This window comes from Cygnus olor, chromosome 4 (assembly GCF_009769625.2).
Source record: "Cygnus olor isolate bCygOlo1 chromosome 4, bCygOlo1.pri.v2, whole genome shotgun sequence".
NCBI classification, from domain to species: Eukaryota; Metazoa; Chordata; class Aves; order Anseriformes; family Anatidae; genus Cygnus; species Cygnus olor.
The window spans coordinates 848,600-862,760 of NC_049172.1; the positions used below are offsets into that span (position 1 = coordinate 848,600).

The 14,161-nt window shown below is 40.8% G+C and overlaps 1 protein-coding gene across 6 annotated transcripts in view; it reads right to left on the bottom strand.

Moving 5' to 3' along the window:
* LOC121069469 (bifunctional heparan sulfate N-deacetylase/N-sulfotransferase 3) overlaps nucleotides 1-14,161 on the bottom strand; it is a 357,491-nt gene that overhangs the window by 42,654 nt on the left and 300,676 nt on the right. For all 6 annotated transcript variants that reach the window (XR_005819439.1, XM_040555702.1, XM_040555700.1 and 3 more), the window contains 2 exons: nucleotides 4,090-4,177; nucleotides 342-496 (listed from right to left, as the gene is read on the bottom strand). Coding sequence is in view for 5 of the 6 variants with exons in the window: in XM_040555702.1 (XP_040411636.1) it covers nucleotides 342-496; nucleotides 4,090-4,177 (243 nt within the window). In the remaining variant the exon portion in view is untranslated. The remainder of the gene's footprint in view (nucleotides 1-341; nucleotides 497-4,089; nucleotides 4,178-14,161) is intronic.

Genomic DNA, 14,161 nt, shown 5'->3' on the forward strand with positions numbered 1-14,161 from the left:
GGACAAAATTCTATTTAGAAGAATTCTGCACTAGAAGATTTTTTTTTTCTAATACACCTTTCCAAGACTGGAACATAGTCATTCTTCACTCTGAAACATTTTTTCCATTTATTTATTTTTAATAAATACAAACTCAAACTTTTAATTGAGAAGGAAATTCAAACTGTAGAGAAACAGAACTTTTATACCACAAAGTGACTGTGAAAATCACTTTATCAAAAATTTCTTTTTTCCATTCATTGGGATTAAAGTAAATCCTACAAGCACTGATTTTCTTACAGAATAGAAAAAGTGGTTTCTGAACACTCAAATTCAATATAAAGTGTAAAAATATTACTTACTAAGGCAAATTTTTTGTTGAGGATCATCTGCTCTACCAGTGATGATTCATTGTGGAAAAGATGAGGCTGCATGTGACTCCACATATGGGGAAACCACCAAAACTCATCCACAGACCTCAACAACAGGTCATCACCTTCATCTTCCTCCTCAGTGCCTGAAAAAAAAATAAATCTTGAAGTATAGTTTCTACTTCTATTATATTCTTACAAATATTTGGAAAAGAAGAAAATTGGAAAAATAAAGTTTGACTGTTGAAATTACTAAGAATTTTAAATGTTTCCAAGTATATATTCCCTTTCCTGAAATAACCATAGTCAGGTAAAAGACTGAGAGTCCCATTTTCATGGCATCTTGAATGTATGGCACAACACTTCTCACATTCGCATGCTGTATCAATAACATCAGCAGTTAAGGGACAGAAGCAGGGAAATTGTGTACAAGACTGTTTAGTACTGAGGATAAATGAAAATATTGACAACTCTTTTTTGGTATTCTGTATCCAAATGAAATTCACTCTCCAATCAAATTTCTTTTCCTTTTGTTACCTGTGGTATGTGGAACTAATTTTTCTAGCATCCTTTTCAGAACGTTATGCAAAACACAACTGCTTTCTCTTCCCCTGCATTCCAGTTACAACCTATTTAGGAGTTCCCAGAAATCTGCATCTTTGAAGATAAAGAGTGGCTGGAGCCCACCAAGTTATTCTCAGCCCCCAGATCTGTCTTTTCAGGTGCTCTCCCCTGCCTGTTCCTAATGATGTGGTGCCCTGGCACAGACCCTGCAGCAATTTCTAACTGGTGTGCTGATTAATAGGAACTGCTCAGGCAGCAGTATGTAGCTGTGTCATTCCCCTAGAATATACTACAGCTACAGCAGGAAATATGACAGTGACAGGGCCTGACCCCGAGCCAGCTGGCCACTTGGATGCTCATAAATCCTAGCCTGCGAGAGAAGCAGCTGCCTCCCAGCTCCCTGCTGGGAGTGGCTCCTTGCCCATGCTCCCCTCCGGGGTGCACCCAGGCACCGCGTGGAGCGGGGGCTGGCCTGGGCCAAGAGCACTGCAGAGACCATTCTGGTAACCTGACAGCCATGACCATCACCTTCAGCGCTCACTCCTGGGCCTCAGCTCTGTGCAAGTTAGCAGAGATTTAGCCTGCATCCCTGACAGCACCTCGGGGCTGGGGAGAACCAGGGCCTAATGAGCTGACAGATCAGGACACCCGCTCCTCCACCTCCAAGCTCAGGTATTTATCCTAGTCCCAGTGCACTTTTACTGATAGGCTAGTCCTGTCAAAGACAGCTATATTTAAATAAACCCCTAATGGGATGCCTTATAAAGATTGCATGAGCTAAACTTTGACAACCTATTCATTAACAAATCTTCATGGTGTGCATATTTGCTACTTGTTCCTACTCCCTCCAAAATAGTCAACACAACTTCATAAATCCTTTTTCTCAGCATTTTGCAATACCTACTCTCTTTTATTCAGTCTTTTCAGCCCCTGTGTTTTCTCCATCAGTAAGGCTTTACTCTCATTAACCCTCTAAGCCTATTGCTTTCTCTTCTTTCCTTCAACAAACCTTGTCCAACATTCCTTCACTGCTATGTATTTCCCTTTACCTCAGAGGGAACTAAAGCAATGAAGGAAAAATGTGTGCAGAAGCATGTAATGATGTATCAGTATCTGTTGGATCATTAGATTTTAGGACTCCATGTGGCCCTATGTGATGTTCACATGCTACCAAAGAAAGTGACAGGAGTGGGTAAAGGTTATAAAACAGCCAGGTCAGGGAGAAGAAACTTTTCTTCAAGAAAGGAAGAAAGCCACAGCAGGAGATGGGCTGTAACAGAGCGAGGCTCAACTCATTCAGTTTACAGCTGGTAACTGGGTCAGTTTGTACTACAAACATGCAATACCTTTGCCAAATCTTGATCAACCAAAAATAGGCAACCCATGTGCACGTTCCCTCCAAAGCATCTGAACTGTTAACTGAGGCAAAAGAAGCAGGCTGGAAAGTACCTTTGCCTGCTGAGGAACTGGCAGGTGACGGGCTTGGCAGCCAGGACCTTTTTACTAGGCCATTCTAGGCAAGAGAAAGGAGGAAAGGTTGGGACTGGATGGAGAAAGTGATGCACTGAATGTGAAAAATTTAAGGCATCTCTGGTCTCTCTGAATTGCGCAGGTGACACCTGGATGTCAGGGGTCAAACATTTAGCGAGTCTAGCTGATCTCTGCTGTACCCAAAAGAAACCTGTGAGGGACTAATCGGTTGTAAATAACTGACTTCTTTCCCTGCCTCTTTTCGTCGTGTGGCAAGTAATACTGACCAAGGAGCACAAACAAACACAGAAAGAGTTATACACATCCCTCTGCTACGTAACATGCACAGCAATCAAGCACTGTCAAGTTCTGTGTTTCTTCAGCTTTGAATAGAGCCTTTTTTTTTTGTTTCCTAGTCTCAGCCAACTTGTCACTTTGTCTCTTTCATATTACTATCCCTCAACTATGACATTATCTTGTACTGTCTTCCGTCTCTCTCTTCCAAGCTCTCATGTTGTGCTGTTTTGCATGCATACCTTTTTCTTTGCTTCTTCTATATCACATCCTATTTAATACCTTATCTTTTATTTTTTCATATTGCTGCAGTGGCTTAAGTATAACATTATTTTAATGAATAATATATATTGCTATGGTATCTCTACAGTAGAGGTTAAACTATCCAAATGGACAAACTGTGGTAGTTCAAAAGATCACTCAGTAAAGTCAACAGGAAATTTCATTTGATTGGTGGAATTTACCACTCAAAAAAGGTCAAGAGTAACTGAATTTTATTAAAAGGGGAGGAGGAATTCAATCTGTTCCCCACAGGCACCCACTGCAGGTAACACACCTTACTAAAAATTTCAGATTCCTCATCCTAAGATGCTCCAGCCACCTAAAATTACTACCTAAATTCTCTGGGTACTCAGGAAATGGTTGCAGAGAAAAATTCATTTCACTACTCTATATGCTTCCCTCTCCCCATTTCCTGGGACAGGTTCTGTAGTAAGCATCTAAGCTGAAATTTCATGTCCCACACTTTGTATGAAAGCATGAAGAAACAATATGAGATGTTTTTATGACACCATCAGAACTGATTCAGTGTTATCCTATGACACACGTGTAACACATATAAACCATACAGAAAACTGTTATTCCAGACATGGACTGCCTTTTGCAAGTTTTCTTCCTGGCCCTGTGACTCTGGCATTTCTGTGTGTCTTGCCGTGCAGACGGAGAAGGGAATGTTCCTCTTACTCAGGAAACTTAATAGCCTGACAGGACACTTTTCTGAAGGGCTTAGTCTTCTCAGGCTTAGAAACTACAGCTTGGCTCTCCTACTTCCATGTCAGTGCTCTCCTTACTGGACTATTACACAAAGAATGAATGCAATCATTTTTTAAGAGAGAAATGTACCTGCAAAGAGGTATTTATAGACTCTACCTACATGATTATTTCCAGAGACTTAGCTCAAACAAAAGGTTAATCCAGAATAATAAATTTAGGAGAAAAAAACTGATTTGATAAATCACACAAATTATGTCCCACAGCAACCTGGAGGAAAGAACATTTTGTTTTTTCAGTTATACTAAAATGAAGGAAATTACTCCCTCTACTCAGACCGTTAGTCCCTGTCATTCGTATGTCCCTCAGTACTACAAAAAACACCATAAAAATGAAAATTGTTTTAGTTTTTCATTCTTACCTGTGTGATAGAATTTCCCTGAAAATCCCAGGTTGAAAGTAAAATTTGTAATCTGAGCTCTCAAAAGATTCTGAGTGTCAAGTAGGGCCTGAAAAAAAACATATAACTGTAGCAAACTACATCTGGCACAGAAATTTAATGTAACAATATAAATACTTTCAAAGACATGTATGTTTCCAGTTGTTTTCTCTCTATAAAAGCAGCAATTTATGTATGACAAAGAAGTGATATTTTAATTACCATTTAAAGATTAAAGACAGGATGCAACAGCATTATTTTTCTTATAAAGGTGACCAGCTACTAAAAGCTGTCTTACTCCCTGGGTCATTAGATAGGGAGACAAAGGCACATGCCAGTGAAAATACCTTTCTCTTTACTCAACAAATGTGGAACACGGCCAGGATCAAAACTCAGATCTTGTGTCCCAGACTGCTGCTCTGTTTGCTAGGGTGAATAGCATTTATTAGAATTACTTTTCTCTAGATCAGGTCAAGCACATACACAGCATTTTATTCATGTTTTGAAATTACTGTCAATGAAAGAAAAACACACAGAAGGACAGAAAGAAAGAAGTTAAATGAAACCTATTCCACATCAAAGAACTTAATCCTACCCCCAAACTGTGACTCATTTCTCAGACAGTTATCATCCTGGCTGTCAGCATAAATGTACTCGCACTACATTAGTACAAACAAAAAAACAGCATGCAGAAAGAAGGGGGAAAGCTATTACTCATCGGATACACCTTCACTCTTTGATTTCAATATGCTCCCCTTCATCTGTCACTCCCAAGATTTACAGATTACTTTCAGGAGTTATCTCCCAAACTCTCCTACTCTGCTGTTGTTGTTTACTATTTCAATTTTTCAGGAGTAACGGAGAAAACCTAGCTCTCCAAAACAAAAAAATACAAAAAGCCAAACCCCTCTGCAAAGCAAGAACAAAACTTAAAACCAAAAAGCCTCCTCTAACACGAGGCCCAGACCACTTATTCCTCTAAACAGCTCGCCTCGATCTGACAGTAGCTACTTTCTCAGCACATTGGGCTCCTCGAGATTTGTGAGACTGCACATAGCACAGTCAAGCTGCATGGCCAGCCACAGCACATGGACATGCCCAGGCACTCGTGCCGACTGCTAAGTAGCAACACCTTGGAAAGAAAGGAAAATTTGTACATCAAAAGTCATCAAGGAGTTTTCAAAGTCAACATACATTATTCCATAGTTGTTTTAATACACTAGTTAAAAACAATACCCTTGTTAGAAGTAACTTGAAGTGTGTTTTGTGAAAGGGGTGAGTATTTAAAATCACAAAAAAATATTAAAATCACCAGAAATTTTCAAAAGTTTAAAGGTGAAGTAGGCATCCCGCTCTTTGAATTCAATGACAATTTGCTGCCTTGAGATACATGACCCTTATAGCCATTTTCATTGTATTAGCAGCTAACAATTTATTTATTTTTTAAAACAAAAAGCCAAAGAGAACAAAATATTAGCACAGAATTCAAGTCCAGCTTTGGAAATAGGCATAGCACAGTTAAGTTTCTTAAAATATGGCCCTGTTTCACAGACCACAGTGATACCTACCTTATCAGACATGCTTCTGGGCACACAAGCTCTCCTTCAGGTCTTTTAGAGGGTTCACCTACCTCAGTTCTAATAAAAGTACAACCTCTATCTACAAACTCAGTCAAGCCTGCCTCCTTAAGCTATTGTACCTACACTGCGTTAACAAAGCCCAGCAAAGGCTGACAGTTGCAGGGGGCTGCCCTGCACACTAACCTCTAGAGGCTGAAGGCAGCAGGCGCAGAGAGCTCCCCATGCCCAGCGAGAGGCGGCTGCGCACCACAGCGGGTACCTCTACCCTGCTCTGCGCTCCCCTTCCAGAGCTGAGCATTTCACCTGGCCCTAGCGACAGACCACAGCGCTGCCAGAAGGGGAACACAACAGCCAATCTCTCTTTACTAACCCATTCATTGCTGTCACAACGGCCCCTCACCTCCATGGCTTCTTGTCCCTGGCCCCTCCGCTGCTGCTGGGACAAGAGGAGCCCTGGGGGAAATGTGGGGTGAGGCCATGGCCCCCCGAGACTGAGGCTGCAGGAGCTCAGCAGCCTGTGGCTCTGCCTGGCTCTGGGAGCCTGGTGCTTGAGGGAGCTGGTCGGCAGCAATAGGAGAGACAGTCCTTTCGTCCCCGTCCTGGAGGGCTGCAAAGCTGAATTTTGCTGACATGGCTGACAAAATACGAGCACTTTCACTTCTGAGTCATCATTAGCACTTGCCTTGTTTTCCATTTTGGCAGACCAGAGCATTAGGCATGAAAACTACATCAATCACAAAGCTAAACCTACGAATGAGCCATCATGTTTCTGCCTCCCATGCCCATAGGTCCCCTCGGGTCAGGAAGGCCATCGTGTTGCCTTCCCCTCATCTTGGCTCTCCCACTGTCCTCTTCAGCACATAGCTCCAGCAACAGTGAGAGGAGGCTCCACGGAGCAGTAGCAGTAAGGCAAAGATCATCCTCTTCCACTGAAAAGGAAAGCCTGAAAAATGTCCTGCAAACCACGACCTTTAAAAAGGGATGAGTAAAATGAAGCACAGAACAGAGATCATTGAAAACAAGCTTGAGCCTTCTGAAGTGGAATACTGAGAGAAATTTTGCACCAGCGTAGCGAGGACTTTTGCACAGCCGAACTGAGCAAGGATCACTGAGGAGGCTCCTTATCCTAATGAAAGGTAGCAAATCTGCAGAGGATATTACTAAAACCATCCTTGAGCTGCTGGGAACTGATTCAGTGAAAAATTTATCTTTTTAGCGAGAGGCACAGTTAAAAACGTAGGAGGTAAATGCTATGGCTATACACTTCTTAGATTAACAGTACGTAACTTCGAATGAAAAAGACTCAGTACAGCTTGACAGCGAGATGACATGAATGGGCTGTAAAGCTCTGCTCCTTGGATTTAGGTTCAACAGACCCCGCCAGAAGAATGAAACATATGTTTAGAAACCCGTCAAAAATATCATTCTGAAGGCGTTTGCGTACCAGGGAAGTAGGTTCCTCAGAAACCCAGCAGGGAGGCAGACCTCTGGATTTTCCTATGCTGTGTGACTTTGAAGAAGTTTAGGGAAAAAATTACATTCACTGTGGTAAAAATTTAGTTACACAGGATAAAGTCAAAGTCCCAAATTAACAGATCAGATTGGTAACATGACTTTATTTCTAAATGCGTAATATCAAATATAAAAAAATCTCAAAGCTATCTGCCCCCTTCCCAGCAAACTGGAGGACTACTGTGTGTAGTCTCTGGCTCCAAAACATTTAAATTAAATTCTTTATGGTGTGTTTACTGCCCCTGAGCATTGACCTCTGAACTGTAAGGAACTGTGATTTGTTTTTGAGCTGATGGTCTTATCCTCTACCTTTCTAACATCCTCACAGCTTCCCAGTGATGGAAAAACAGAAAGGAAGGAAAGCAGAGAAGCTGGAAATGCTCAAGCTTGGAAGAGCTTGCTGCTGCACTTCCGGGTGTGCTGCAGCCACCCAGCTGACAGGAGAGCTGTGGTTTTGGGTTTGCAAATGGCAGGTGAGAGAAGGGTAGCAAAAAGCCCACCGTGTTTCTGTGATAATGCAATTTAGGGTTTACTTCTTCACTGGGAGTTAGTGTTACTGGTGTAATTATCACCTTCTCACATCCACAGCTGCCTGGTGGCTGCATTTTCTTTAGGGCAGTGGTCACTAAGACATCCCTCGCTCCACTCCTGACTGATCTCTTTCCACCACAAATAAAAAGGAGAGTAACAGAGATCTGGAGTTCACCTGCTACAGAAAGAACTTCAAAAGAGAGCCTGTTGTTTTTTTGGCCACCTTATTCTCATTAAAACCAACAGGTGTTTTGCTAGAATCTAGTGATGCTGTTTGAAAATGTACCAGATAATACCAAGGGTGTAGCTGCTTACCTGCTTATCTGCAAAGAGGGTGTGCGAAAAGCTACTGCGAACCATCTTCTGTACAGACAAGCTGAGATAACATTTGAGTTGTCGTGCTTATGATTATTTTCTTAGTGACTTGACATTTTACGCATTTTTCAGGTTCTAAAAACAAAATGTTAAAACTCATGACAAATATATAGTAGCAGATGGCGGGGACTATTACTGTGAGTTTCGATTAGAGACACTGAAAGAGAAGCAGGGGGGAGGAAAAGCCTGAAATTTCATTTCTAAATGCTATTCTATACACTGAAGGTAAGCTGGTGATATTTATTTTATGATTGCTTTATGAAACATCCCTCTGGGTATGAGATGTTACATAAATATGCTAGTAATGAAGAATATATTTTAGAAACTGTTCGGTAAAATCTTCACGTGTTTATAAATAATTATTTAGTATATTTGTTATACTTCCACTGGTACCTGTAAGGAAAATGAAGTGCAGGACATGTAATCATTATTAGGTATACAACTACAATGGAGTATTTTCTTTTAAACTTTTCCTAGCTCACATATTAGGTCTAGGAAATTCCTTTCACCAGAAATCAAATGTGAGAATTCAATATATGATGAGAGACCCCTTTGTTCTCCAACAGTCCAAAACGATCTCAGAAAAAGGCCCTGTAACAATCCAATGAATAGATGAAATTTGCCCTGACAGTTTAGAGTTCTCCCAATCTTTGCATCTGACATGTTTATAGTATAATGAAAGGAATATAAGAAATCGTGTATGTTGTAAATAACGTCGGATTCTCAGGTGATTAATCAGCTCAGCAAATGTAAGCTGCTGTAACTGCCAGTGGGATCTCATGGAATTTTGAATTTAAGAGAAAATGGGCTCTAGGATCACAAATGGAGCAGGAGGAGCCAAGAGAATTATTCTTTAATTGAAATATTCACACAATGAAAATGCATGAAAATCCCTGCCCTTGTATATAGATGGTCTCCTTTCTTGACAACCATAATATTTAGCTCTTATTATCACTTTTCATTCAGAAATGTGAACTATGTTTACAAAAGAAATAGTTTTATTTCATTTGTCTCCTCTTGCAGACAGGACAAACAGAGACACAGACAGATGACATGGGTTGTCAAAAGCTTTTGCTCAAGTAAATCAGCAGTAAAGCCAAGAATAAAACTCCTATTGCCAAACTTGCTTCCCGTCTCCATAGTCAGGAAACCATTCTTCTTCATATACCTCCTTGTATGATTTCACTTTATAGCCTGTCACAGAGATACCAGAAGTGTCAACTTGTCTTTGGTAAACAGACAGTAGTAATTTCTTCAGCATCAAATTTTTCAGACCTAAACATCTTGGCTGATCAACCAAACAAGTTGGAAACACTAACTCTGTTTTACAGAAAATGAACTATTGTGTATTTCTGTAGTCATACCAACGTATTTATGACTATTTTCCTCCTCAAAAGCTGTTGGAGAACTTAGACACCTGAAAAGCAAAACAGTTCATAACACTTAATTTTACTTGTAATCAATTTTAACTAAATTGGTAAGGAAATAGACATAGCCTAACAATGCTGCAGCATTAAGATACTAAACTTCGAATTAGTACATGCTTTCATGTTGGTAAGAAAAAGAAGAAAGGTCAGCTTCATAATTTTCCAAGAAAGTCTATCTTCTCCTCCTTTTTCCAGGAAAAAAAAAGTCTCATTTCTAGAACACTTGCTTTACTGTTTCATATTACATTAGGAATTACTTCGCTTCTTACGTCATACTGGCTCTTTATAATAGGCAAGGATTTTCTGAAAAGCTAAAACAATTTAGTAAGTATAGTGTGAAAGCACATGAGTTAAGCACAGTCTTACGCAGAAGCAGCTTTAACTTTCTGTACCATGTTTCCTTTATAGGTTAAGCCCTGCGAGAGAGAGAAGAAACGGAACTAAAGCCACTTTGACTTCTGACTGAAGGTCTTGATATAGGGCTTTAATGAGCTGTAACTGATGTGATGTCCTTTTACTGTACACTTCTAGTGCCATTGTTTTGCCTTTTCTGAGCTTGTCCAAGCTCTGAGGAAAGCTCTGCAACTGAAGCTGCCTGGGTATGTACAAGCACACCACCTGCCTCCCTCCATCCTTCCTTTCTGCAACATCCAACCTTTCCTAAAGTTCCTATCCACACTGCAAATTCACTTGCTTAAAAGAAAAAAAAAAGGGACAGTGGGGGAAGAAATACAGAAGTGAGGAATGTAACATATGGCTGAAGTTTGCATTTATGATACATTCAAGAATATTGATTTTTAGAGCACTGTGCTTTTTTTCAGCAGTTCAACAATCACCATTTGAAACTTCCCATGTGGACTTTGAGGTTTCTCCATTATATTTTGCATACCAGCCCCCAAGCTTTGAAGCAGTAGCAAGGTGTCCAGCGTTAGAAGCGAGACATGGCTCGGTGTGGCAGCACGGCATAGAGTAGAGCCCAGGCTAACAACCTGTGCCTCAGTACCAGGTTTGGGCTTCTTCTGGCACTGCTGGGGTTTATGGCAGAAAAGGGAGAAGGAGAGACACACTGCCTAGGGAAGGGAGAGATGGGGAGAGCTGAAGGGATCCATAAGAAATGTTGCAGGAGTGTGATAAGGGACTGAGAGTGAGCCCCAGTGATAGAGCGACCAGGAGATGGGAAGGCAGAGGCAAGAATTTGGGGGTGTTTGGAGGCAGCACGGCAAGGAGAAACAGAAGGCAGTGTCAATAAGGGTCCCTCCCAAATGGCTGGGAATCATCATTTTATTAGACAGACTATTTTGCTTCTGAGGAAGAATGTTTCCCTCATGATAAATTATGTATTTCAGAACATCGTTAAAATTCAATATCTATTCTTCCTGGATTTCCAAGACTATCATCTTAACACCCATTACCATAAACATTTAATCTATGCAGGAGAAAGAATAATTGCTTTGGGTATACCAGGTATATTTTGATATCCTTCAGACAAAAGGAGAAGACCGCTTACATTTTCCCTGTGCATTTTCTTAACAGAGCTGATGCTACAGAGAGGGCAAGGGAAGAAAACTAAAAAAATCTCCAGCCTTTTCAGCAAAGTGTTTGTCAGGCAGAGTCCATAAATTATGAACAGACCCTAAACCATGTAAGCATGGAGAGGACAGTGCTCTACAGTTTGGCAGAAGCAAGGCGTCCAGGAGGAGACAATCCAGCAAAGATAAAGACTGTTGAAACAGGGATGGAAAAGCTAAGCTGCTGACAGTAACTATGTTCAAGTTTATAAGGCATCAGATTCTAGGTGAGCTGAGGACAAGTGTGCCTGCTACTTTGTACAACAAAATTAAAATAGGGAAAAAAAACTTTAAGATACAGTAACTTACAGAAAAAATACTCTTTCAATTAAAAACAGATTTTGAAAAGTCTGCCAAGTCCTTTAAAAAATTAACAGTTGAAAAGTACCATGCGCCAGCAAGATGCCTGTTTACAAAGTACATGGTACAATTTAAAACAGAAAATGTGTGCAAAATTCTTTGAGGAAGAGTTTAAGTCCCTGGTGTCAGTTACTTAAAAATCATTATGGTTTATTGACAGCTAGCTTCTACCTGCAGTAATTAGCTAACAGGAATACCTCAGAGCCCAAATCTTTAACGTGCAGGGCAGGAGAGCTCCCACCAATGGCATTAGCTTGGACTGTTTGCCCCATCCATTCATCCGAGGATCTTAACAGACCTCCTGTAAATATTAGGGACCATAGCCAACAGTTAAAGAAGTCAGTGCAAACCTTCTCAATAAATTCAATAACTTGGCAACTCTGCTTCTCTTCCAAGTGTTAATAAATTGAGGTATCACGCTGAAGCCTGACTACGTGCATCTTGTTTTTACAGTGTCCAATATGATACACAGCAGACCTGATTGTCAAAAAATTCAGGGGAGACACCTTCAATTTGTGCACACGAATACTGTAACCATGGTGACATGCAACCTTGATACAGGGATCTGAATTTGATGTCCACTAAAATATACTAAAAATGTACAAGTAGCCACTTTTGATACAAATCATTTGAGACATTTTCCAAAGTCTTCTATCAGAACACACAGTTTTAATGTTACTAGGTCTTCCTTTGGAGGCTTTTTTTGTCACATAAATATGATCTTGATGATGGTCCAATCATACATTTTCAAGCAATTAGGCTCTTTCATCTAGATATATCATTTGTACAATCAAGAGACTTAAGAAATACTTCTAAGTTCTTTAGTCAACTTTTCACTTCTTGGAGGTTGAGATAACAGCTAATGAGAATAAGCTAATTACGGCAAGGTAAATTGAAGGTTTTAAATACTTGGTGCCAATGATATTAAATAAAGTCATGTAATTAGCATGCTGTTTTCAGGATTCTGTATGAAATCCTGCATTATTAGCTCTTAATTAAACTGTACTTTGATGAAAGAGGTGACTAGCACTAAACAGCTAAATGATCTCATTATCCTGCAGTTAAGAGAAAAAGAGCCCTGCATTTCTTTTAATCAGAGGTCAAAACACCTAGGCCAACTGAAGTAGAACTAATACACACCCTAATACTGCATAGGATATTTTTCCTGGATTTTGGTCAGGCAGAATTCAGTGGAAAGCTTGTTGGTTCTTGCATTTTTGTCTAACACATCATCTGCTTGTGAAACAACACATAGGAAAAGGTAAACTCTCAGTATAACAAATCAAAGTATGAACAAAATAACTCTAAAATACTTTTAAAATCTCCTCATACTAATCCAGTTAAATTCTTCTAAATTGGCAATTGTTGATGAACTAGTACAGCTGGAAACTGATGTCTGTTAGCCACAGTGCAAGCGTTCAAGTACCTGTACTGCAAAGGTACACACACCACTCAGCTGCCTCAACTCTGAGCACAGACCATCTCTTAGGGTGACAGATCGTATGAGGGAGCTCTTAGGGTCAGATCCTATTCCAGTTCACCTCTTGGCCACTTTGCTGTGACTGCTTAGTCATGTTTGTCTACACCACATCCATCAGCAGCAGAAAAGTTATACAAGCTGTTTATTGATTCATGTAGACACTTTTCTTGGTACCTGCAAGTGTCAGGCCTCAACCACTCAGATGCAAAGCATTTCTACCTTTGCATCTCCTCTTCAGACAAGAGGCACTTCGTACCTGGTTTGGTGACATGCATGGTATTTTGTCAAAGAAGTTAGAACATGAAGGCTATTCAATCCAAGGGTGCGTGTATTTTACAGAGCAATTACCCAAGCTCCTAATACTATATTCATTATCAGCATCTTGGTGTCTTATTTAATGCTTCCTTCCAGCTTTCACCACTAGGCACAGCAGTCAACGTTTGGCTCAAGGACCAGTGGCTTGTGTGGCCACTGTGTGGCTCCATGTAGCTGCTGAAAGTACCCAGAAGGTTCAACACTAAGAATTTCCAGGCTTAATCTCTCCACAGGAGAGACCCCAGTGGCCTTACTAGAATACATACCAAGCAGCAGCAGCCGTGCAACTACATGTGCCCTGTTTGCATGCGATTATCGGTGGCTGTATGACCCCATCCAAAACGGGAATGTTTTTAGAGACGCAAGTTAGACTTCAGGCCCACCTTTTCACCCACAGCCTGCACACAAAACAGTAAACTTGTTCAAAAAAGCTTGTCTTCTTATAGATATTCGTCCCCCAAACCTATTCCTACCATGCAGTAGCCTGCGTTCTCTCCCATGCTGCTACCTAGGACACACCTCCCTTCAGGTCTCCAAAGCCCCTCCATCTAGACGAAAAAGGGACAGTAGGTGCCATGGGGAGCCCCAGGGCACAGAGTGCTGATCAGCCAGGGGCAGGTCAAAGCAAAGGAATAAACACAGAGCTCGCTCTGAAAGCTCTGCTGTAGCACAGGCACCGATCTGTGTCCGTGTCTTATAGCGCCCCGATTCCCCAGCAGCCAGGAAGAATTCAACCATCTTCGAGAACTGTCCCTATCTGTCACATCGGATTGAAACTGGCCAGCAAGTTCAAAAGTCATTAGACTGATGTATTGACAAAGGCAAATGGGGACATTAAAAACACATGATTTCTTCAGGAAAGGAAAGTTAAAATACGGTGTCACTGTTGTGTACGTCAAGCCCTAA